Source organism: Setaria viridis, chromosome 1 (genome assembly GCF_005286985.2).
Source record: "Setaria viridis chromosome 1, Setaria_viridis_v4.0, whole genome shotgun sequence".
Taxonomy (NCBI): Eukaryota; Viridiplantae; Streptophyta; class Magnoliopsida; order Poales; family Poaceae; genus Setaria; species Setaria viridis.
The window spans coordinates 1,822,308-1,844,177 of NC_048263.2; the positions used below are offsets into that span (position 1 = coordinate 1,822,308).

General features: G+C 42.7%; 2 protein-coding genes across 4 annotated transcripts; one reads left to right on the top strand and one right to left on the bottom strand.

Moving 5' to 3' along the window:
* Window positions 1–1,004: 1,004 nt before the first annotated feature.
* LOC117845417 (hydroquinone glucosyltransferase) lies at window positions 1,005–3,144 on the top strand. Its single transcript, XM_072293685.1, has one exon. It carries the CDS (start codon window positions 1,384–1,386, stop codon window positions 2,884–2,886), a length of 1,503 nt encoding a protein of 500 aa, XP_072149786.1. The 5' UTR covers window positions 1,005–1,383; the 3' UTR covers window positions 2,887–3,144.
* Window positions 3,145–6,425: 3,281 nt separating this feature from the next.
* Window positions 6,426–20,423, bottom strand: LOC117849055 (serine/threonine-protein kinase EDR1). Of its 3 annotated transcripts, none has more exons than XM_034730667.2 (17): window positions 20,168–20,421; window positions 17,583–17,876; window positions 17,284–17,487; window positions 16,756–16,947; window positions 16,328–16,566; window positions 15,527–15,619; window positions 15,131–15,223; window positions 13,977–14,057; window positions 12,675–12,761; window positions 10,434–10,530; window positions 8,701–8,995; window positions 8,358–8,481; window positions 8,254–8,273; window positions 7,934–8,090; window positions 7,531–7,819; window positions 7,363–7,435; window positions 6,426–6,703 (listed from the first exon to the last, which is right to left on the bottom strand). In XM_034730667.2, exons 2-17 carry the CDS (start codon window positions 17,814–17,816, stop codon window positions 6,621–6,623), a joined length of 2,361 nt encoding a protein of 786 aa, XP_034586558.1. In that variant the 5' UTR covers window positions 17,817–17,876; window positions 20,168–20,421; the 3' UTR covers window positions 6,426–6,620. The 3 variants fall into 3 exon arrangements, with proteins under 3 accessions (XP_034586558.1, XP_034586552.1, XP_034586562.1); XM_034730661.2 differs by having other exon boundaries at window positions 15,524–15,619; XM_034730671.2 differs by lacking the exon at window positions 12,675–12,761 and having other exon boundaries at window positions 15,524–15,619; window positions 20,168–20,423.
* Window positions 20,424–21,870: the final 1,447 nt, after the last annotated feature.

Below are 21,870 nucleotides of genomic sequence, written 5' to 3' on the forward strand. Positions count from 1 at the left end.
GTGTGGCAGGTTTGACTGAAAATGGCTCCTTTTCATTGTTGTCGACTCTTGTACTCCTCTCCTTCCAAAGATCTCATCAACCATGGGCAATGACTCGGTTAAACAATTGTCCACGTTTTCCTTTCGCATAGCTTTATCCACCTAGTCACAATTTGCATGATTTTGTCTGAACCTCGGGTCACTACTCTCTTAGTCAAATCGTCTCGCGCCAGCCGAATGCGACGGAAATTACTTTCTTAATCTGGATTCTTATGTCGTGCAGTAGTTACTTTGCAATGTTTTTACTTGTAATGGTGTAAAAATTAAAATCGAGGCTTATCCCTTCAGTTTGTCTCTTTGACAACGCTTTCGCCGCCCCATCCTCTAGACCAAGCTCTATCGTCTCCGTATCTATAGCTGAAATCTTCAGCCGCCACCCTAAACCAAGCTCTCTTCAGGATGGTTCAGCCTAGCGCTCTCTTTAGAGAGTACAGTACAATGCAACTTCCATACTCTGCACTAATAAGATGATGATACACGCAGAGAATTTTTCATGCTAGTGGAATTCAAAATCTTCCGTACAAACTTGATCTGTTATTGGTAACAACTGAATTAAACTGCACGAACTATTTGCTTTGCCGTGATGCCCGTGCACCTGTTCTTAAAAGATCGAATATGACATGATTTGACCTTTTTTTTGTTTTTTATGCTCGCATAGTACTTTTTTTTTCTATACGTTTCCGTACTTGAGGTGCTGTAAACATTAAGAGCGAACCTGATTCCATCAGTCTGTCCCAGCGTTGGATCCAGCTTATCTTATGCTTCCACTAGTAAATAGTTAGAGAACCTTTCGACATGTTTGGCTAGGTATAATTTGGATCTGCATTTGTTTTTTAGTGGAAGAATATACAATGTTTTGTTCAAACATAAACGAAAACCTAATATTTCAACTTCCAAGTACAACCCTGTATTTCTTGACATTCAGAGTTTTCAGGAATTCAGATATGTAGTTCCAAGCAGAAAAAAAGTTCACAGATTTTCCCGGGCCAAAGGAGAGCAACTAAAAGCACTCATTGAAAACAAGTTTTATCGATGAGTCCAAAAAGGATTTGTAAGGTATGCCAAATATCTTTGTTTTCAGTTTAAGAATGAAAAATATTTTTATTTTCGTATTTAAACATATATGATTTATTTCAAGAAGAAATTTCGAAATAGTTGTTTCTTCAGATTCCCCCTTAGGTGATCCGTGATCATCATGGGAAACATTATGCCTAACTTGATCCGAGATTGAAGGCTCCATTGTACCGTGGCTATTCGCCATTTGACAAGACACAAAACTACCACGAAGTGAGGCGCCACCAAAGGCACCGACCCTACGTGCGCTAGGCGGGGTGACACTTCACCATGGCCGCGGCGACCACCGGTGCAAGTGACACGTCACCGTCGACGACGGAGCTGCCACTGCCGGCGTGCACAGAGGAGCTGCCGCCGTCGCCGCAGCATCAGGTCGTGCTGTTCGCGAGTCCCGGCGCGGGCCACCTCATCCCGCTGGTGGAGCTCGCGCGGCGGCTCGTCGTGGACCACGGCCTCGCGGTCACCGTGGTCACGCTCACCGGCATGTCCAACCCGGCAACCGACGCCGCCGTGCTGTCCTCGCTGCCGGCCTCCGCCGCGACCGCGGTGCTCCCTGCCGTTTCCCTCGACGACCTCCCGCCGGACATCGGCTTCGGCACTCTCATGTTCGAGCTTGTCCGCCGCTCGCTCCACCACCTCCGCGCGCTCATGGAGGGCCTCAGCGGCAGCCCGGTGACCGCGCTCGTATGCGACTTCTTCGGAACCGCGGCTCTGCCGGTCGCCGCCGAGCTTGGCGTGCAGGGGTACGTCTTCTTCCCCAACAGCTTCGCACTGATCTCCATCATGCGCCACATCGTGGAGCTCCACGGCGACGCCGCCGCCGGCGAGTACCGCGACCTCCCGGACCCGCTCCCGCTCCCCGGCGGCCCGGCTCTGCGCCACGCCGACCTCCCCGACGGGTTCCGGGACCGGACGGACCCGGTCTATGCCTACCTCGTCGAGGAGGCGCGGAGATACGGCCGCGCCGATGGCTTCCTTGTGAACAGCTTCGAGGAGCTGGAGATCGCCATGGCGGAGACGTTCAAGCGGGACGCCGAGGACGGCGCGTTCCCGCCGGTGTACCCTGTGGGGCCGTTCGTCCGGTCGAGCACCGGCGAAAAGGCCGATGAGTCGGCGTTCTTGGAGTGGTTGGATCACCAACCGAAGGACTCGGTGGTGTACGTCTCCTTCGGCACCGGGGGCGCGCTGTCCGTGGAGCAGACGGCCGAGCTCGCCGCCGGGCTGGAGGCGAGTGGCCACAGATTTCTTTGGATCGTGCGCATGCCCAGCCTCGACGGCAACCCCTGCGCGTTGGGGACGGTCCCCGGCGACAAGGACGACCCGCTGGCGTGGCTCCCCGAGGGGTTCTTGGAGAGGACGAGCGGCCGGGGCCTCGCCGTCGCGGCGTGGGCGCCGCAGGTGCGCGTGCTCTCCCACCCGGCGACGGCGGCGTTCGTGTCGCACTGCGGGTGGAACTCGACGCTGGAGAGCGTGGCGGCCGGCGTGCCGATGGTCGCGTGGCCGCTGTACGCGGAGCAGAAGACGAACGCCACCATCCTGACGGAGGTGATCGGCGTGGCGCTGCGGCCGGCGGCGGCGCGCGAGGAGATCGCCGCGGCGGTGAGGGAGCTTGTGGTGGGGGAGAAGGGAAGCGCCGTGCGCCGCCGGGCAAGAGAGCTACGTGAGGCTGCGGCGCGGGCGTGGTCGCCGGAAGGGTCGTCGCGGCGGGCGCTGGGGGAAGTCGCCGGCAAGTGGAAGGTGGCGCTTGTCAGTGGGAATGGAAGGATTGCATGATTCGTGTTCTTTCTCCATGATCAAGGTCATGTGTCTGGATGGATTAAGCCTATTACTTCCGTGAATTTAGATGAGATAAAACTAAGTTTTCTGTCAATTCAAGGAGATTGGCTTGAACCTCTTGCTATATAAACACTCTTTTCTAGCTCTGCTTCTAAAAATTTCTAGCAATTTTTATTTTCGTTAATAGCATTCAATGCCTCAATGGGTGTTCAGCAATTATGGTTTACTGGAATATATGAGAATTTCTTGCTTGCATCATTTTAATTTTTTGAAAAGAAATCTCACAGCTCATTTGATGTTTTAATTTGGCTCTATTGAAGGAGTACGGAAAAAAGAGGTAAACTCGAGTGATTTGTGACAATCTCTCACTCGATTTTTTTTCCCTCCCAATCTGCATGACTACACGTGATTTCCTGTTTTTTCTTCAGCTCCGATCAAACTTCGGCGAGATTAGGGGTTCCAGGGTTAGGGAGTTGAGGTTTCCGGGGTGAGCTCACCAGTGGCCCTAGAGGGAAGGCGACAGGCTGGCCTGTCGGTGAGGCGCGGCGGCGATGGTACTGCTGGCTGGGCAGTGGAGGAGGCTGGTTGGGCAGGGTCGTGGCGGGGTGACGATGGCGGCAATGGGAGGGGCAGGAAATCGGCTGCCGCGAGCAGGCTAGAGTCTCGCGGAGCTCCACGCTGGTAGTCGACGTGGAGCTCCAACAAGACCCTAGCCCGCCCGCGGCAGGTGGAGGCACGTGGGGCGGGGGCGGGGCAGGGGCAGGGAAGCTCGGGGAGAAGGAAAGGGCGTCAACACTGGGAGGTAGAAGATGGAGAGATGTAGGATGTCCTTCTGACGGCTAAAAAATTCGAGTGAAGAAGGCTCCTATTTCACTTAGGTGATGCATAGACCTCTGAATAAAACCTTATGGCCACTTTTTCCTGCTATAAAGTTTTCGTCGCATCTATTTGTTAACTTAACTTATTGGATAATATAACCTGGGCCAACTATAATAAAAAGTCATTTCACTATAAACTATCCCAGAGTAGAAAAATTCGTTGCAGCTAGCGAACTTCTATGTGATCCGGATTCAGGAAGATGGCGATGTATCCGGTGGAGATTTTGTTGCGGTGGAGAGGAAACAGGAAAACTCAAGAGGCTTCCAGGCAGCGACGAAGGCACATATCCTAGGACCTTGAGAGGTGGCAGCTCGGACAGCGGGCACGTGTCGAGGGCGGGCGGCGGCGGGGGAGGATCTTCGTAAAATGCCAAGCGGGCGTCTTTCTGCAAAATCAGCATGATTTTCAAATTTTCTCTCCTTGTGTAGAAATATTTTGGAACACCCACAGGGTGCAGGGGTGCTGCGTAAGAAAAACGAACGCGTTTACTGTATACGTATACGGAGGGCCTTCCCTGGACCCGAAATCGATTAGCGGAAAACCTAAGGAGCTTTTCGCAAAACTGCGCGTGCCGTTGGCAGCCTTCGGACCACAGATCGACCGCAAATAAAGGGGGATGTGACCCGCACGGTTAGCCCTGCAGCACCCCCGGAATAAGTGGTGTTGATTACTGAAGCCAAGAAGAGGAGTGATGGCTCCGTTCTAAACAGCAATCTTCCTGTCCACGTGGATTACTGAAGTCCGGATTCAGGAAGATTACTAAGACAGTCCTCTTCTCACATCATTCGTGTGCCTGTTCAAGCAGATATCACGAACCACGAATTACAAGAAAAATATACACGAGAAGGGAAGATATTCTACGGACACATAAAAATGATTTTAATATAATATATGAGGCGTGATCATTCCATAAGAATCTGAGGTGTTTCTTCTTTCATGGTCCTCCCTACCTTACGAAGATGCCTCGTGAGTCCCCTCACTCTCACAATGTCCCCCACCCCATCATGCTAACATGACATTGCTAGGCTTTTTTTTTTCATGTTCCCACTTGCCAGTACTGGCACCACCTAAAACTAGTGCCACCACCCCGGTCATTGAGGGCTAAGATGTTATGAATTATTATTTGTCATACATGTAACTAGAAGTCATCTTGTCACACCTTTCTCAATAATATGTTCTTTCTATTGTTGGGATATCTTTCAATTTCTAGAATATTTTTTCCTACTTCTGGAATATATTCACTTACCGATTCAATACAAATTGTTCCATTAGTAGGAAAAACATGTTTTACAAAAGAGAAAAAATGTTTCAATAGTAAAAAAAAAATTCTCGGTGTGCGACACGGTAACTTCTAGTTGCATATGCGACATAAAATACCCCTCTCCGACCATAACCCTAAACCCTACCTTCCCCTTCCCCTCACTGGTAGAGAAACGAGCGGTAGTCCCGGTTGGAAAACCTCATATATCTCGGTTTGCTCAATCGGACGGGTCTTCCTCCACCCGGGACTAAAGGTTTCGGGACTAAAGGGTTTTTGCGCCAAAAAATTATTAGTAATTCCCGGGACGCAAGACATGCGCAACTCACAAGTTACGAGTCACGCGATTTTTCACGCGAATTATGCGCGTGCGTGGGATTCAAAACCACAACCTCAAGCCTCGCACGTAGCTTCCTTACCATCTCACCTACACAACACATATTACTAAGTAGGGGATGCAATCTTTTTGTAGTAACTCGTGGGGGGCCCTTAACCGGGACTAAAGGAGGCTTTAGTCCGAGTTTGTAACTGGGACTAAAGGTGTCTCCACGGACTACAAAATTTAGACCTAGGATTTTAGACCCAGGATTAAAGCTTCTTTAGTCCCGGGTCAAAAATAATCGAGATTTTTGTTGATGATGAAATATCGTTTTTCCACAAGTGCCTCCTCCCTGAACCCTAAATAATGGCAGTCAAAGATGCAGACGAATTTGTATCTAATAGAATGAATGCACGTTCATCCTTCTACACGGAGTGCGAAAAGAAGTTCCATTAGGTGGATGGCAATGTTCATTCCTTACACGACTAAAGACCAAAAAAAAAACACTGGGAGACCAACATCTCATTTGATACCTTATATAAGCAATAGACTATATTTCGGTCTTCAGTCATTGCGTTCAATCCAAATTACGGTTTGTGAAGGACAATAAAGGAAAGGTAATATATACTCCCTCCGTTCCAAATTGTAATTCATTTTAACTTTTTTAGATGCAAAATTTTTACTATGCACTTAGATATAGTAAATATTTAGATATAGTAAATATCAAGATGCATAATATTATCTATGAATCTAAAAAGTCAAAACAACTTACAATTTTACTTGCGGCAACTTGCGGCGGAGGGAGTAGTACAGCATTATTAGTTTCGAAGAGCATTCTGTAGCTTATCTACTGAAGTCATCGATTGTGCTACTTATTGCTACTATAGATAGGAGGGGCCCACCAGGCTGATGGGAGAGAGAAAGAGGCTCAAAGGTCTAGTTCAGATCCGGAAAGAATGGTTAGCCTCGGCCAGAAAAAAAAAATTCACATTTAGATTCTCTGGAAATAGCATTTAGTCAGTTACTGAAAGGGTTGAGGTTAGATAAAACTGAAGAAGCACAAAACTCGAAAAAGTAATCTTTGTGAAAAAGGATATTGAATTTCAGGGCATTATATGTAGCATTTAAAGTGGTTATGAAAAGTTTGTTTATTGTACATGTTGCAAATTTACATCCTCAATGATGTCAAAATGGTGTGAAACGGGAAATGAAAATTCATGTATAGGCCGGATCAATTTGGTGCCTAAAACCGCTATACAGACTAGACGCAAAATCTCAGCATAGAGTATACTCGCAATCAAGAAGGCGGGTCAGGATCTCTTGGCAGCTTGGACGCCTCTCCGGTTCTGCCCAGCAATCTGTTAAACAAGGATAAAGCATGAGTAGGTCAACATTAGGTGCCGGAATAGAATTCTGGAAAATCAGTGTACTTGCAACGGTCACATAAATTTGTTTAGTTGTTTACTTTTTAGAACATGTTGGTGACACACAATTCAAAAGTGAGATTTGATAAATGTATGTCTGAACTCTAGGTTGCTGATAATGCTCCCTCTGTTCGTAAATGTATGATATTTCGGACATCAACATGGCCCCCAACACAAACATTTGACCACCAATTTTTGTATGAAAATGATTCAGAAAATTACTATATTATATGAAACTACTCTTCAAACAAATTTAAAGGCTGTGTCCATCTGAACAATTCAAAGAGTTTTTCTTAAATCCACAGTCAAAGTTAAAAGGTGTTACTGCACGCACACGCATTCTAGCACGTGATACATTTCTTGAAAATAGATTTCACAAAATAGATTCACCTTCACCCGTCTCTAGAGAGTGGGAATTTCTCGTATGTAATGCTTGAAAATTGCAACATGTATCATGCATGACCACTATTATGTATTATTTCACAAACTACTTGGAATTTGGAATGTTGGAATCTAGGCAAACCACAATGGAGATTCCAAATTGATGCAGGATTGTACCAACCAACCTTTCATAGAAGGAACACAAACCATACCTGCTATCAAGCTTCCAAGAGGTCCATCTGGTATTTCCAGTCTCGCCCCATCATTCGCAACAGAGTAAACGATCTAACATGTAGATCAGGAGACAACATGATTGTGAGTTGGTTGAATTTAGTCACAATTTTAAAAAAATACAAGCCTTGGAAAATTATGGTGGCTACCTGAACAGGTGGTATTCCTTCCCAAGGTCTACTAAGAGTGCAAAGCTCCCACATGATAACCCCAAAGCTGAAGATGTCACATTTTTCTGTGAATGGTTCATTGCGAATGAGCTCAGGAGCCATCCACTCTGGAGTCCCCGCAGATGAGTTGTCATCCATTGACAAATCGGACATTATTCGAGAGAGCCCAAAGTCACATATCTTGACTGTCCAGTATTTGTTAACAAGGCAATTTGCACTCTTGAGATCACGGTGAACAATCTTCAGTCGGTGCATGCACATGAGGCCCCTTGTACAACACGGAAATAAAGAACATAAAGGGAGGATATAGCAAGGGTTAAACCATCTGAAAAACTACATGCATTGAACAGTCCAGATAACTAGAGGCATTGAACATGCTCACCTACAGATATCACGGAGCATCTTTAACCTCCTCTTCCAATGGAGCTTAATTTTATGCGTTTTTGAATGAATCAAACTGTACAAAGAGCCCAATTCCATGTACTCAGTGACTAGGGATAAGTGAGGAGGCTTCATGCATGCACCAAGGAAGAGTATGACTGCAGTCCAAAGCAACATAAACATATTTAGCATACTCTACAGAATGTAATATAAGTTCTTTTCTTTATGAAATAGGAACCAGCAATCCTGAAAAGGTTGTAATCAAAATTAACAAATTGAATTTCAAACTAAACTAATGTAAGTTCAATGTTGAGGCAGTACCATTGGGATGTCGAACTCGGCTGAAACAAAACGAGAAAATAATAAGAGGACAATCTTTTAGACAACTCATAACAAAAAGTCATGGACTAAGATATAGGTAAAACCTAAGTATTGAGATCTCGTTGCAGAAATCTTTCATATTCTCTGGTGTCAAATCTTGCTCTAGGAATACTTTTATAGCTACGTCTGTTCCATTCCAGAGGCCACGGAAGACTTCTCCGAAGAACCCTGAATAAAAATGCAGATGAGTTACTACCCTAGAATCAGGTGCCGCATAAAGCAAACACAGAATCTATTACTTCAGATTCATTATGATTTTCTCGATACTTCAACAAATGGTAATAAAGGAAGCATAGCTTCTGATGATGCACCTGCCTTTAAGAGACTTCAGATGATGCAGTGCTTCCAAAATATAGCAAACATTAGAAAACAGGAAAGATTACTTGCCTACTCCCACACGAATGCCAACAGTAATCTCTGAAAACTCAATGCACCATTCCTCATATGGCAATAAAGGCTTGTTCAGAAATGGTGAAGATTGCAACACCTTATTCCAAGTTGACATCAGATCAGCTTCTGTAAAGTCAGATGGGCCCCTGAGGTCAGAGGCAAGGATACTTGACCTATGGGGTGATGAAGGTAGTGACACTGCTTTCTGACTATTAATTTGTCTTCTCAAACCCTCCAGTGCGCTTGGTCGTCTTATAGACACTTCATCATCATTGGAGTCACCAGCAGTCTCCTATATAAAGTATGGGCCATAACAACAATTAAACCCAAAACTAAGTAATTCAGACCTTCCGATTGATTTTGGGTTTACTGAATAAAAGAGCGCAGACCATTTTCTAGTATAAGTAATAGATCAAGAAAACTTTATTGAAAATCAAAAGAAGACATGTCAATAAACTAGAAGGGCAGCAAGGAAAAATAACAAGCACATATGAAGGTGTTCAGAAGGAACAAGTGTGACCTTAAAGCATCACAGAAGTGTATACATGGTTATATGCAAACCAAAAGAAAGCAAGCACAAACTAAATGCAGATGCACTTGTGAAATGCAATTCTAAGAGGGATGCTGAATCCTGGTCCAGTTTGTGATCACTTCAATGCTGGTCTATCTGGCCATGGATTTGCCCCCTTGGGCCATTAAGGGAGTCGACAAGCTAAGAAGAGGATTCCTCTGGAGAGGAAGGAGGGCTGGGGGGGGGGGGGGGGGGATCTCAAATTTGCAAAATCTTGATTGGGCTCTCCGGATGAGATGGTTATGGCTTTAGAAGACAGATCCCACTCGCCCATGGGCCACATTTCAGGTTCAAGTTCCTCCCTGTGTTCATGCTTTCTTCTCTATAGCTATTGTGACTGAGGTTGGTGATGGAAAGAGCAGCTTATTCTGGTGTGACCGCTGGATTCATGGCCAACAGATTATCAACCTCACTCCACAAGTTCATGCCTTGGTCTCCAAAAAGAAGAGCTCATAAACGAACAGTGCAAGACGCCCTATCAGATCACTCATGGGTCTCGGACATTCAAGGCGCCTTGACAGTGGGTGTGCTCTCAGAATATCTGGCTCTCTGGGATTTAATCAGTGAGATGGTGTTGCAGCCTGATGTAACTGATACCCATGTAAATTTGCATGGTCTGAAATTCTGAATAGTAGGGTTCACAATGTGAGACAGCACTCGACTATTTGGCATTGGTGCATTGCTGTCTATGTACTGATGCTAGCACAAGTGTGGAACTGCACAGGTACATGAAAATTTAAAATATTTCATGTTATCTGAACTATCCTGCGCAAGCAGACAAAAGCTGCTCTGGACATTGGCAAGGTATGAGGCAAAACTATGGCCACCAGTAGAATCTAGTGAAATATATTGTAACAAGCACCATTTTGGATAACTGCATGGTCTCCAGGATGTAACATTGGGCACCAATGTCCATTGTATCATATATATAAAAGATGCAATTACAATATAATGAACTTGAAATAAGGATGCAGCACAACCAGTTCTTTACTTTTATAACACCAGTATTCTGAACATCTGCAAGATTAATTTGACAAGTTTCTACAATTTGTATACTGGAATTTGGTAGAATAACAATGGTATAGAGGTATTTAGAAAAATGAAATGGAGAGACATAGAAATGCCCTGGGATAGCAATATACTTGAGATAGTAACATACGTGTTTATGTGAATCATTTGAAGGTCCAAGACTACCATCATTCTGCCCCCTTGAAAGGCGATTTTGTCTCATGCTTTCACTCATTGCTCGAACAGCTCTGCAAACAAGCAAAACATACTTCTATGTCAGCCAGGACAGATAATGTCCCCTAAAGAATGAAAAAAATACTTGCAAACTAGCTTGTGGCCCATTAGCCAAAGCAATAAGATGCATGTGACAGTTCTGTGATTAAAGAAAAAGCTAAATGGTACAGAAGTGAAAAGACCACAAGGAAGATTGAACTTTTCATCATGGTCACTAGAAAGGAAATACAATAGGTGGTCCGATGCAGAAATGCGAGTTATAGGACTGAACTTTGGATTAAAAATAAAAGGAAACCTCAACATAGAACACGCACTAGAAAGATAAACTGTTGTATAGACATAAGTTACTGAAATATAAATTTATGATAGACGTGAAACATAATGTTAATAAACAGCTACTCTTTGTTGTTTTTTATTGGCAAAATAGCCATTTTGGTCCCTTAACTTTACCCTGAGTTCGTCCCTCAACTTCTAAAAAGGTCAATCTAATCCCTCAACTTTCGTTTTTGGGTCAAACTCATCCTTTTTCTGATTTTGCCCTCCATACTGATATGAGACTAATGCGAAAGTCAGTTTAGCCCTTAGCTTCTCCCCCCTTAATTTCTGTCATCCAATGGACACATGTCGTATAAAGTGAAGCTATCGTGGCTGGAAGGCTACTTAGTTAGATTGGGAAAGTTTCGTCTGACAACGGCTGCGAGTTGAAATGTAGAGGGCATCAACCATGAACTGAAACGCATCACCGGAGTAGCGGAATACCAGCTGGCACCACCAGTTCAACTGCATATTCTCTAGTATTAACTTAGCTTGGCAAGATAGATGAATGCCCGATGCCAATTAGTATTTGTGTAGCTTATTATGACTGCTATGATGTCGTATACATTTTTTTAAAGTTGTCAAACTTATTCCATTTTCCGTATGACTGTCTTTGCTTGATGATTTATTTTGACCTCCTAGCTTATCCGCACCCAGCTCCTTCTGTGCAGTGGCGGAGCTAGGAGTGAAATCGGGGGGGGTGGAGGGCAATTCCAGGCTAATGGCTAATCTACAGTTATATGCAAGGGCACGTTGTAGTTCCAAAGCTGGTCATATGGATTGTGTGTAGACAATAGGCACACCGGCATATGCATATATATTTTTTATTAATTTGTGATCTACTAGTCATTAGATAAGTGACATAACCACAATACAATGAGACAGTGAGCAGCTTAAGAAGGGATCGAGTTGCATGCCTGTATGTGCTCCTGCTAACTATTACCACAGTGCACGCATTGTGCGTTGTCCTTGAAGAAGACGGTAAATATGCAATTTTAAGAATAGTTCAGATGATCCATGTGTATCTAATGCTAGTTGGAGGTGGGTTAGACGTATTCTAAACTAAATACACCTGGTGTATGAACCCTCAGATTCCATAACAACAAAAGGGTCCCAAAAATGCAATGAATAAGTAGAATATAGTAGCGAGGTACCTATTAATACAGCTAATGAATGGGAGAATGTGTGGTTTGTGGGAGAGAGAATGCATTTATGCATGTGGCCATGCACAACAATGGATGTGCTCTCTAGTTTAGGCATGCAAGCAGCCATGGAGGCGTGTGCTTTCTTTGAAAATTGCTCTACAGCAAGAGGGAGGGGGGGTATGGCCCACTATGGCCCCAACGTAGCTCCGCCGGTGCTTCTGTGTCCTGTGCGTGGTTGTGCTGCCATGGTCTTAGTGCTTCTTCTGTGTGTTGTTAGATGGACTGCCATCTTCACAGTGCTGGAAGAAATTGAGGGGAAAATAGCTCAAGGGTAAAATTGACTTTTCATATTAGTGTCATATCAGCATGGAGTGCCACATCAGTCCAAGGACATGTTTGACCTAAAAACTAAAGTTGGGGGACTAAATTGGCCGATTTTAAAGTTAAGGGGCGAACTTTACCCTTGGAGCAAAGTTACATGACCAAAACAGCTATTTTGCCTTCTTTTTATTCGTTTCGTTATTTGTTTAAAACAGGGCAACATTGTCCTATTGCGTCTTAGAAGGCAACCAAGGTTTTAATGAACTTGTGTTGTAGAGTAATAAAACTAAAAGCACTACATTTTCACAGGACTTAGCAGCTGACCACATTTTGAGACAAATCTGGTAGTTCAGAGAGTTGAAATCATCTTTGCCAACCTCACAATATCATCACTGATTTCAGGGGTAATACTTATACTTCTTCTCCGTGCTCTACGTGTATTTGATGTTGATGCGCCATCTGACCTATGATCAAGCAAGACATGTTTAATTAGGACAAAATAAAGCAGTACTACCTGATTAAAATATTGACTACACTAGTGTTAAAGCATTTATAGCCAAGGGTAACCTGGCTACCAAAGTTAAGCATAAGTTCTATTTTTTACTGCTATAAAAGATTTGGTTGCTGAGTCCTTTGTTTATTTCTTCCTCCCCATCCCTCACAAAACAGCATGCAACTACCGGGCATTCTGGTAAGTGGTCCCCTTCCACAAAGTTGAAAAAAAAAGTTTAAAGGACAAGAGAAAATATGTCTCGAACAAAGAAACTAACTTCTAAAAAATTGTAATCTTATCCCAACAACTTTTACATAGTGAGAGGGCTGAGCCTATAATGCAACCTAGGCATGTCAGCGTAGGCGCGATACATGCAAGCAGCAGATCTCAGCCAAGAGCAGTAGCCGCAATGACGCACTGTGTTAGCAAGCACAACATTGAAGGCATGATAAAGGCCATGGCCGAACTGAGGAGCACATGCCAACCCAGACACAGTGGTTTACTTGATGGAAAGATTCTTTTCTATCTTTAGTGGCACATGATATTCAGCTTTACATCATAGAAAGGTGAGATAAATTTGCTTAGGCTCTATTTGTCAAACATGAGATAGCAGGTATGGTTTTGTGGTTACAAAAATTTGATGCTCATGTTGGAGCCAACAATTTCACAGATTTGCAGAAGTTCAAGTTATACTCCACTAGATGCCTTCTCCATGGATCAAGAGTATATTTTGAGAAGAGAAGAGTAGCCACGACAAATAAGATGAGTATTGGTGTTATGAAGAAAGAGCAACCAAAATGTTTGTTTTTTGTAAAAAAGAAAAGAAAATGTTAGCAATGAACATGTGGATCCTGCAGCCTTGTGATTGAGGTGCGCCAACAAGGATCAGACTCGGTAGCCACACAGGTCAAAACCGGGTCAATTTGGGAATTTGGAGTTAGTTGCATTTGTTTTGACATTTCAAGGATGCAAATTATACAGTATTGGAGCTTAGTGTGTCGATAAACATTTTTTCATGTTTCTACTCATGATTTTTTCACACCATATGGCATCTGCTGAGGCATCACAGATGCAGCATTAGATGCTTTGTTTAGGAACGAAAGCAATGAGATCAGAATTCAGAATTTGCCTCTTCTGGTTAGTTCAGATTGAAAAGAAAATACACAACAGAGACTTACTGAGGTACCTTGACACAGCTACACTGTTACCGTATTGTCTGTCACCCAGCATTGAGCGCCCACGAACTCTGGACAATGGATGCTCTGGACTACAGGAACAAAGAAAGGAATTTGAGGAAAAAGCAATCTTATCTGTGAAGGACTCAATGTTCTAGATTGGAATGTGTATACAAACACGGGGGGAAATATCACATATAATGTAGTACTCCCTCCCGTCCCAAATTACTATTCGTTTTGGCTTTTCTAAATGCATAACTTTTGCTATGTATCTAGACATAGTATATATCTAGGTGCACAACAAAAGGCTATGTACCTAGAAAAGCCAAAACAAATAGTAATTTGAGACGGAGGGAGTAGAAAAGAGATAAATAAGTAGCAGGATAAAGCCTCCATATAAAACTCAAAACAAGGAAATTTGCACTTACAGCACCTTTACTTCTCTCTACTCATTTTAGTCACTTGCTGTACTTCTAAATCAACCTTAATTTGGCCCACCTTAATGTTTGATACAGCTAGTTTATGTCATACCAACATGCCACTGGCAATAGATATGCTTCTTGGAATTTCAAACTCCAAGAGATATTCAGTTACAAATTTATATTTATTATCCCATCCAGTTTTTTTATACTTATCCCATCCAGTTAAAGTAGAGCCGTCCTTGAATGCATGGAATCTAACTAATTAAAATTTGAACTACTAGACCTACATCTTTACAAATACCATTGGATCAGTTATAAGAAAATCATCAGCGGATTTGCCTCCAAAAATACTTTCATTTAAGTTTATCATATTTACAACTACGTTATAATCATTTTTTATGAGTGACGATACATTTATACTGACATAATTTTCAAGCGGCCCATTTAATGCATGCAAAAAATCAAAGTTTGACTGCACACATTGGTGGTGCCAGAAACAGATCACGCATGTAGCTGCATCAGTACTTTTTCCCTAGGTCCTTTGTATGTTTTAAATTTTTATGGAATTTTGGTACGCTTATGGATGGAACCCCAGCTGCCCTTGGCCTAGATCCACCAGTGTGTGGACATTCAGGGATAGGCAGTACGAGTTATGGCAACCTAGCAGAAAATAACTGAAGGCAAACTTGTTCTTTGTCCATCCAATGACAATTGCTACTAAGAAACGACATCAAAATGAGAACCTTGAACTTGCAGTTCTTTGATGTTCGTCCACAATTTTCTTCCGGCTGCGACCGCAGAAGGCATTGGCAACATTTGGATCACTATGTGATGAACTGGAAAAGCACAACGAAAAAAAAATTCTGGTGAGTAATTTTGCAGCTAAGTGGACAATGAGAAAATCAGTACACACACTAGGGTGCAAATTGGTGCCCCTAAGGGTCACTACAGACCCTCTTTACTTCAACTAATAGAATTACTTTTCCTTTTCCAAAATGTGGCGCATTTTGGAAAACTTGTTCTATTAATGGAACTAAAGAGGGTCGGTGGTGAACATAGGGGCACCAATTCGCACCTCTAGTAAACATGAAGGCAAAAGAAACTAAAATCACTGAACAAGCTTGATTATGGCTTACCACCTCATTTTACCCTCCATAGAATTTGTTGATTTGAGCATGATGTTTCTTAGAGAGGGGACTTTGAAGGATCTATTGCTGTCATCTTGCTCTTGCCTGAAAAAGAGACAGGGGTTGCTTATAGTGCTCACCACAGATCAATAAACCATGGCAAGGAATTTCAAAGTAATGTCAATTTAATTCCACCTGGAAATGTTCGATTTACAGTTGTTAAATGTTCCCAAATATCAAGTTGGCAACCAAAATACCATTTTAAGTTTCGAACAGCGCTTAAAGCACAAAATACCTCAAAAGCAGAAGTACAAAAGTAAAATAATGGTGCTTCGAATAAGACAAGTTAAGACAACACAGAAGTTCTCAACATTTCATTTAAACATTTTGAAAAAGGAAGCTGGAGTAAATTAATATAAAACAAGCAGGTCTCAAAAAGTTAAAAAAAAAACATCAGCTACAATATTAAAAGTTCAACAACAACATTAAACATTTTGAAGAAGTCAATGTTCTACCTGCTGTTCCTATACACCTAAAAGTTAAGCACTGTGCCAATGGTAGTAAACCTATCAGTTCCGAATAGGCGAATACCCGCACTGTGAATGTGTAGCATTCCAGCAGCTTGGGTTCTGCAAATTAGCAGATGCTGAGTTGGGAAGTACTGACCCCCTGGCACTGATTTAAAATTCTATACACATGGTTCAAAACTAAATAGCATATAGATGTAGTTCATATTGATACATTAATACTAGAACAAAGGGACCAAACAACACTACTAACAAATATCACTAAAATGGAAATGCACAGGTATACCGTTGAGCACATAGGGGACTATTCGGTTCAAGAGGAGAATCACAGGAATCATAGTCAACCGAATCACTCTCTCCAGCTGCAGATATATGGGATGTGATGACAGCCTTGGATGAAAATGGAACTAATTGTCCTGGAAAACGCATCAGGTCAACTAGAAACTCCGCAGATTTCAGCATGACCACAACAGACATATGTTTGGACGAATCGTCATATCCATGGGGTTCTTCATTTGGAATGCCCTGAGTAAAATAACATATTGGTTTAGGGTTAAAGAGTTCCATTAGAAGAGATATATATTGTTTCATATTCAGGCATTTGGAATGCCCTGACAAGTCAAATAACATATTGATTTAGGGTTAAGGAGTTCCATTAGAAGAGATTATTACTATTTCAAAATTCAGACATATTGATGGAAGGTAAATACATACCACCAGCAGTTTAGAGTCTATACCAACAGAGTCAGCAAGGACTTTAAATAATATAGCTCTGGGCCTGCAAGATCCATGTCTGATATGTCCCAGCAATTGAACGCCCCTGTTTTCTAAGAAATGAGAAAGATCTTCCGAGGAAGTTCTTGCAGGACTGAGATGCGGGTTTGGTCGCTTGTAGAAGTCAGAAACCTGTAATTATCATTAAACTGTGAAGTTGATTAAAGAGAAGTAAATACTTAATATGGCATTTATATAGGCTGGAAGAATAAATAGTTAATCAATGGTTGGAAAGAATCATTCTTACTTCAAACACAAGTACAAGCCACTAAACACATAAACCAAAGTAATAGAATGGAACAGTTCCAACAAGATTCTTAGAAGAAAAAAAAGTTCCAGCAAGGAAAAATTTGTGCAAATCATTTCAAGACAATCAACTACAAGGAGGTTGAATCTTGCGGAACTCTGGAGGAAGAAAAACTGCCATAATCAACCTACATTTTGTAAAGGATCTCGAAGAGAACTTACCAAACCTGCAACCTTTTTTATTATGGCAGCAGGATTTGAATTCAGTCCTTTTACCAGCGCTGTGCATAGCTGCTTTAAAGCAGATATCTTTTTATCTCTTTCTATGTCCACAAGGATAATCTCAGCCTTAAATCCTTCTATTCCAAGAGAATAAAGGTCATCCGGAGAAGGTATGGTGTCAAAACGCTCCTTGAGTCTCTTTTCCTGCAAAGTTCAGAGTGAACGGATGAACTAAAATGTCAAAAATAAGTTACTCATAATCTTTTTACAAGCTAATGTCATAAAAAGGCTTCGCATACCGGAATAATGGAATAAAAACCATTGGGTATTGGACCTGATAGAGATCCAGTAGACCATAATGTCTGAGCAGCCTGTAATGAATGGCCAGCCTCCCTACAATAAAGGGAAGAATCCAAATTCTTTTCCTGTTTAGTCAGGGAAAGGGACTGGACCTTGTGATCCAAATGGGAGGGCCAATTCGAATCTGAAGATTGTGTCTGGGATCTCCCTTCATCCCCTGGCAGATCATCCATCTCCAAAATATGTTGAAATATAGAATCATTTTGCTTCAATTATCATCCTTCAAGGCCACCCTATGTTTAAATGGCAAACAAATAAAACATAATATCTTGACAATTCAAATTTGAGATTGCGAGAATTGTTTTTCAAGACAGTGGTGAGGCCTCGAATTTACTACCAAAAAAAAAATTGCTTACGAAGTTCCAGAACAACATTCAAAAGAAAAGGTCTATGCTAGCAGGGGAGTATCGGATCACATTAACATATTCATACAGACTGGATGTTACTGTTTACCATGTACAAACAATAATATAAATGCACCGAGTACATCTCTATCAACTTGAGACCAGGGTTTGAGTCACGATTGTAGCATTCTGATTTATGTTCAAAACTTGAAATATACGTGTCGTGGATTGCTGAATTCATATTCAATTGCCAAATCAAAGTGTGGTACCTTTTCATGTTACACATTCCTGTACTGAACAAACAGAACTAGGCAGAATATGATCAACATGCGGATAATCCAATTGCTCCAGCATGCTCTGAACATGTTGCATGTATGTTGCTAGCAAATAGATCATAGATAGCATTGTTATCGTGAAATCTTGATTTCCTTGTTATGATTTTAGTTTACCAATGCTACTCTGCCACAAATAAGAATTATCGTGGGAACCAATTTACCACTAACTATTGAAGCATCAACATCCTTATTTGCTCTAAGTTTGACTCCTAAATAGAGCATCTATGCTTTGCCACATCACCAGCACAACTACAGTTTCATCAGATCAAACCTCAAAGGAATTTAAATCAGGTTCATCAATGGATGTTTTGTTAGACATGATTCGGCTGAAATGGTGGAAGTTTGGTAGTCCATATGCATGCACTTTTACGGCACCATTCAAAAGAAATTATTCATAGCCGCTGCAAAGCAGAGGCAATATGGTAGCATTAATCTATTCTTGTTGATACAACTGAAGGACTTTGCACCAAAGAATCAATATTTGCATTATCATGTAAACAACCCCAAAGTCCCATACTTATTTTCAAACTTCAAAGTTACCAATATTCCCTTAGACCAATTTCCATGAGTGTTTTTCACATGGAACAACTGATACATTCTTTTTGTCTATCCCAATTAATGTAAAAGCTATGTCAATAGAAATTGTTTTTCATGGTACTGAAAGCTTATCGCATGTTTAGTCAGTACAATTGAAACACAGATACATTTGGTACTCCTCTAAATTTTCTTTTCACATAGGAGCAGAACTAGAAACATACTCTGCAAAGGTTCAGACTTCACAGATGTGTTGATTATACAGATATATTTAGAGAGAACAATCACTTCACCAAAATTTGTCCATTAAAACATCAGGAATTCACAAGTCATAGACTCATGGCATCCAAGTAACAGAGAATAAAGTATGCACGCTAGATACAACATTTCAGGACTTTGTGTTCTCATTCAAATCAAACCTCGAATAGGATAATGCAAAATTGTTGCCATACTTCAGAATTTGACATGTTGACCAATTAACTGTAGCCTCGTATCTGCAGCACACCTAAATTCTAAAGTTCCCAATGTCGCTTCCACCAGAGATTATAAAGCCAACCATTATCAAAATCCACACACCAATCACTATCAAGCTCCACAACTAACTTAGGTTCCGCAAGAGAGAGAAAGGGGAGGGGTGATGTTACAGCCAAGGTAACCAGGTGTGAATGTTTGATCACATCAACCTAACCCCATGTTTGACTAACCTGTACACCCATCCAGGTTTTGGAGAACTAGTACGGACGCTGGGACACAAAACTAAGTCCATGGTCAACTCTGAGCCAGTTATCACTGTAACTACAGTTTAAACTGCACCATGCTAAACACAGTGTAGGGAGGCAAGCACAGGTCTCCGGGCAATCTGTAATAGAGCAGTTAACCAGGCAAGCTTCCCTACGACTACTCTATCTAGAGTCTAAACTCAGCAACAGCCAACGAGGTCATACTGCCAATGCCGCGACCTAAAACCCCTAATCCTTTCAAACCAACGAGGGTTGGTGCCCTCTCACAAGTCAGCAGCCTCGGTTGACCTCCCCCGCAACCATCCAGCGCAGCCACCCTCACTCCATTGGAGCTCCCCGCATCGAATGACGAATGCACGCAAAGTCAAACCCTCGCGGCGTTGACCAAAAAGGTGAACACAGCATTGCCCGCTAGGACGCTACCACCATTTCCCCCGCTCCCCACGTCACCTCGGAATCGAAACCGATTGACCCACCGAATCCCGCACCCGCCACGGAGCACGCCCGCCCATCGATCGAGCCCGCAGCAACGGCCGCATTCGGAGGGAACAGAGCGGATGGAGGAACAGACCTATGGCGCGGGCGGCGGAGGCTCGCCGCGGGATCCCCAGGCGCACGGCCGCGCGAAGCGAAACCCAAGTCCGGCGCCGCGGTTCGTGGGCGCGTCGCGGGCGAGGCGGGTGGGCGTGGTGGCGGTGGGAGCGAGGCGAAGGCGTGCGATTGAGCCGAAGGAGGGTGGAGAAGGGGATCTCGTGATGTGATTAATTAGCGCAGGTGGGGGAGTGGGCGGCGCTGCTTGCTTTTAATCGTGGTTAGGGATTGGTTCACGAGGCGCGCGAGATGCGAGAGCGACTTGCCTCCGGCGGGGATTGGAACGGGCGAATGGCGGAGGAGCCGGACACCGGAGGAGGAGAGGCTGCCGGTGGGGGCCAGTCGGCTAGATGGGCCTGCGGCGTACGAGTTTCGAGCCCGGCGGTTATGATAGGCCAGAGAGTTGACTTGAGAACAACACTGGGCCGACTTCTCACATGGGACGGACAAAAAAAAAAAGAAGAAGTTTGGGGGGAAACTTCCTATTGGGCCCCATCACAAGAGCCCAGTAGGAGAAATTCTGGAGTCGGAAATCCTATCCATCTTCCGGAAGAATTTTTTTTCCAATCTTTAGGGTTCGTGTAGCCCTTCAAAACCGTTGGATATGTCTACTTTCCCCTCCTCAACTGATAGCATAGGACGCGCATGCACCAGGCTGGAAAAGGGGTAGCAGCTTTTGTGGGAGGCTAGTATACACGTGTTACTTAGAGCAACTCCAAAAGTATACTAAAAAATTCTTCCCAAAACTATGTAGGGGGGTTCTCCCAAAAAAAATTTTCCCCAAAAACATATCAGTCCACAGCAGATCGTTAATAAATAGCCCCCAATATTTCAAACACACGCCACGTAATCGTATTGGGCCCATGGGAAGGGACGCGCGGGCGTGCGGGAATCAAGATTGGGAGAAAAACGCCAACGCTAAAATATACGCGGTGGCAGGTTGTTTTTTAGTGTCGCTAAAAAATTGGGGAAGGTTTAGGTGGATTGTTGGAGTTCATTTTTTCTCTCTTTTTTTCCTAAAAAAGGTATTGGGGTAAGATTAGCAGCTTCTTGGAGTTGCTCTTAGAGGTTGGCCCTGTCGGTGAAAGATTCGAAAAAAAGATTCCTTTTCGATTTAAAACTTCAAACATGTTTTTCTCTTAAACTGTGAATTATTTTTCGAAACCGTTTAAACCACTGTGTGTTTCTGAGAATTAATCTAACATAATGAGATCCAATATGAATATATTTTATTAATTTTTAAAATTCAACATTTTGGATGAACTAACCCAACATTTTAAGTATGCTATTTCAACATTTTCACATTGTTAATGTTGAATTAGTTTATTTAAAATGTTGATCTTGATTGGAAAAAATGTTGATAAGTCAACATTTTGGATGAACTAACTCAACATTTTGAGTATGTGATTTCAACATTTTCACATTTTTTTATGTTGAACTAATTTTATTTAAAATGTTGAACTTGATTCGAGAAAATGTTGATAAGTCAACATTTTGGATGAACTGACTCAACATTTGAGTATGTGATTTCAACATTTTCACATTTTTTTATGTTAAACTAGTTTATTTAAAATGTTGAACTTGATTCAAAAAATGTTGATAAGTCAACATTTTAGATGACTAACTAAGTATGCTATTTCAACATTTTCACATTTTTTATATCGAACTAGTTTATTTAAAATG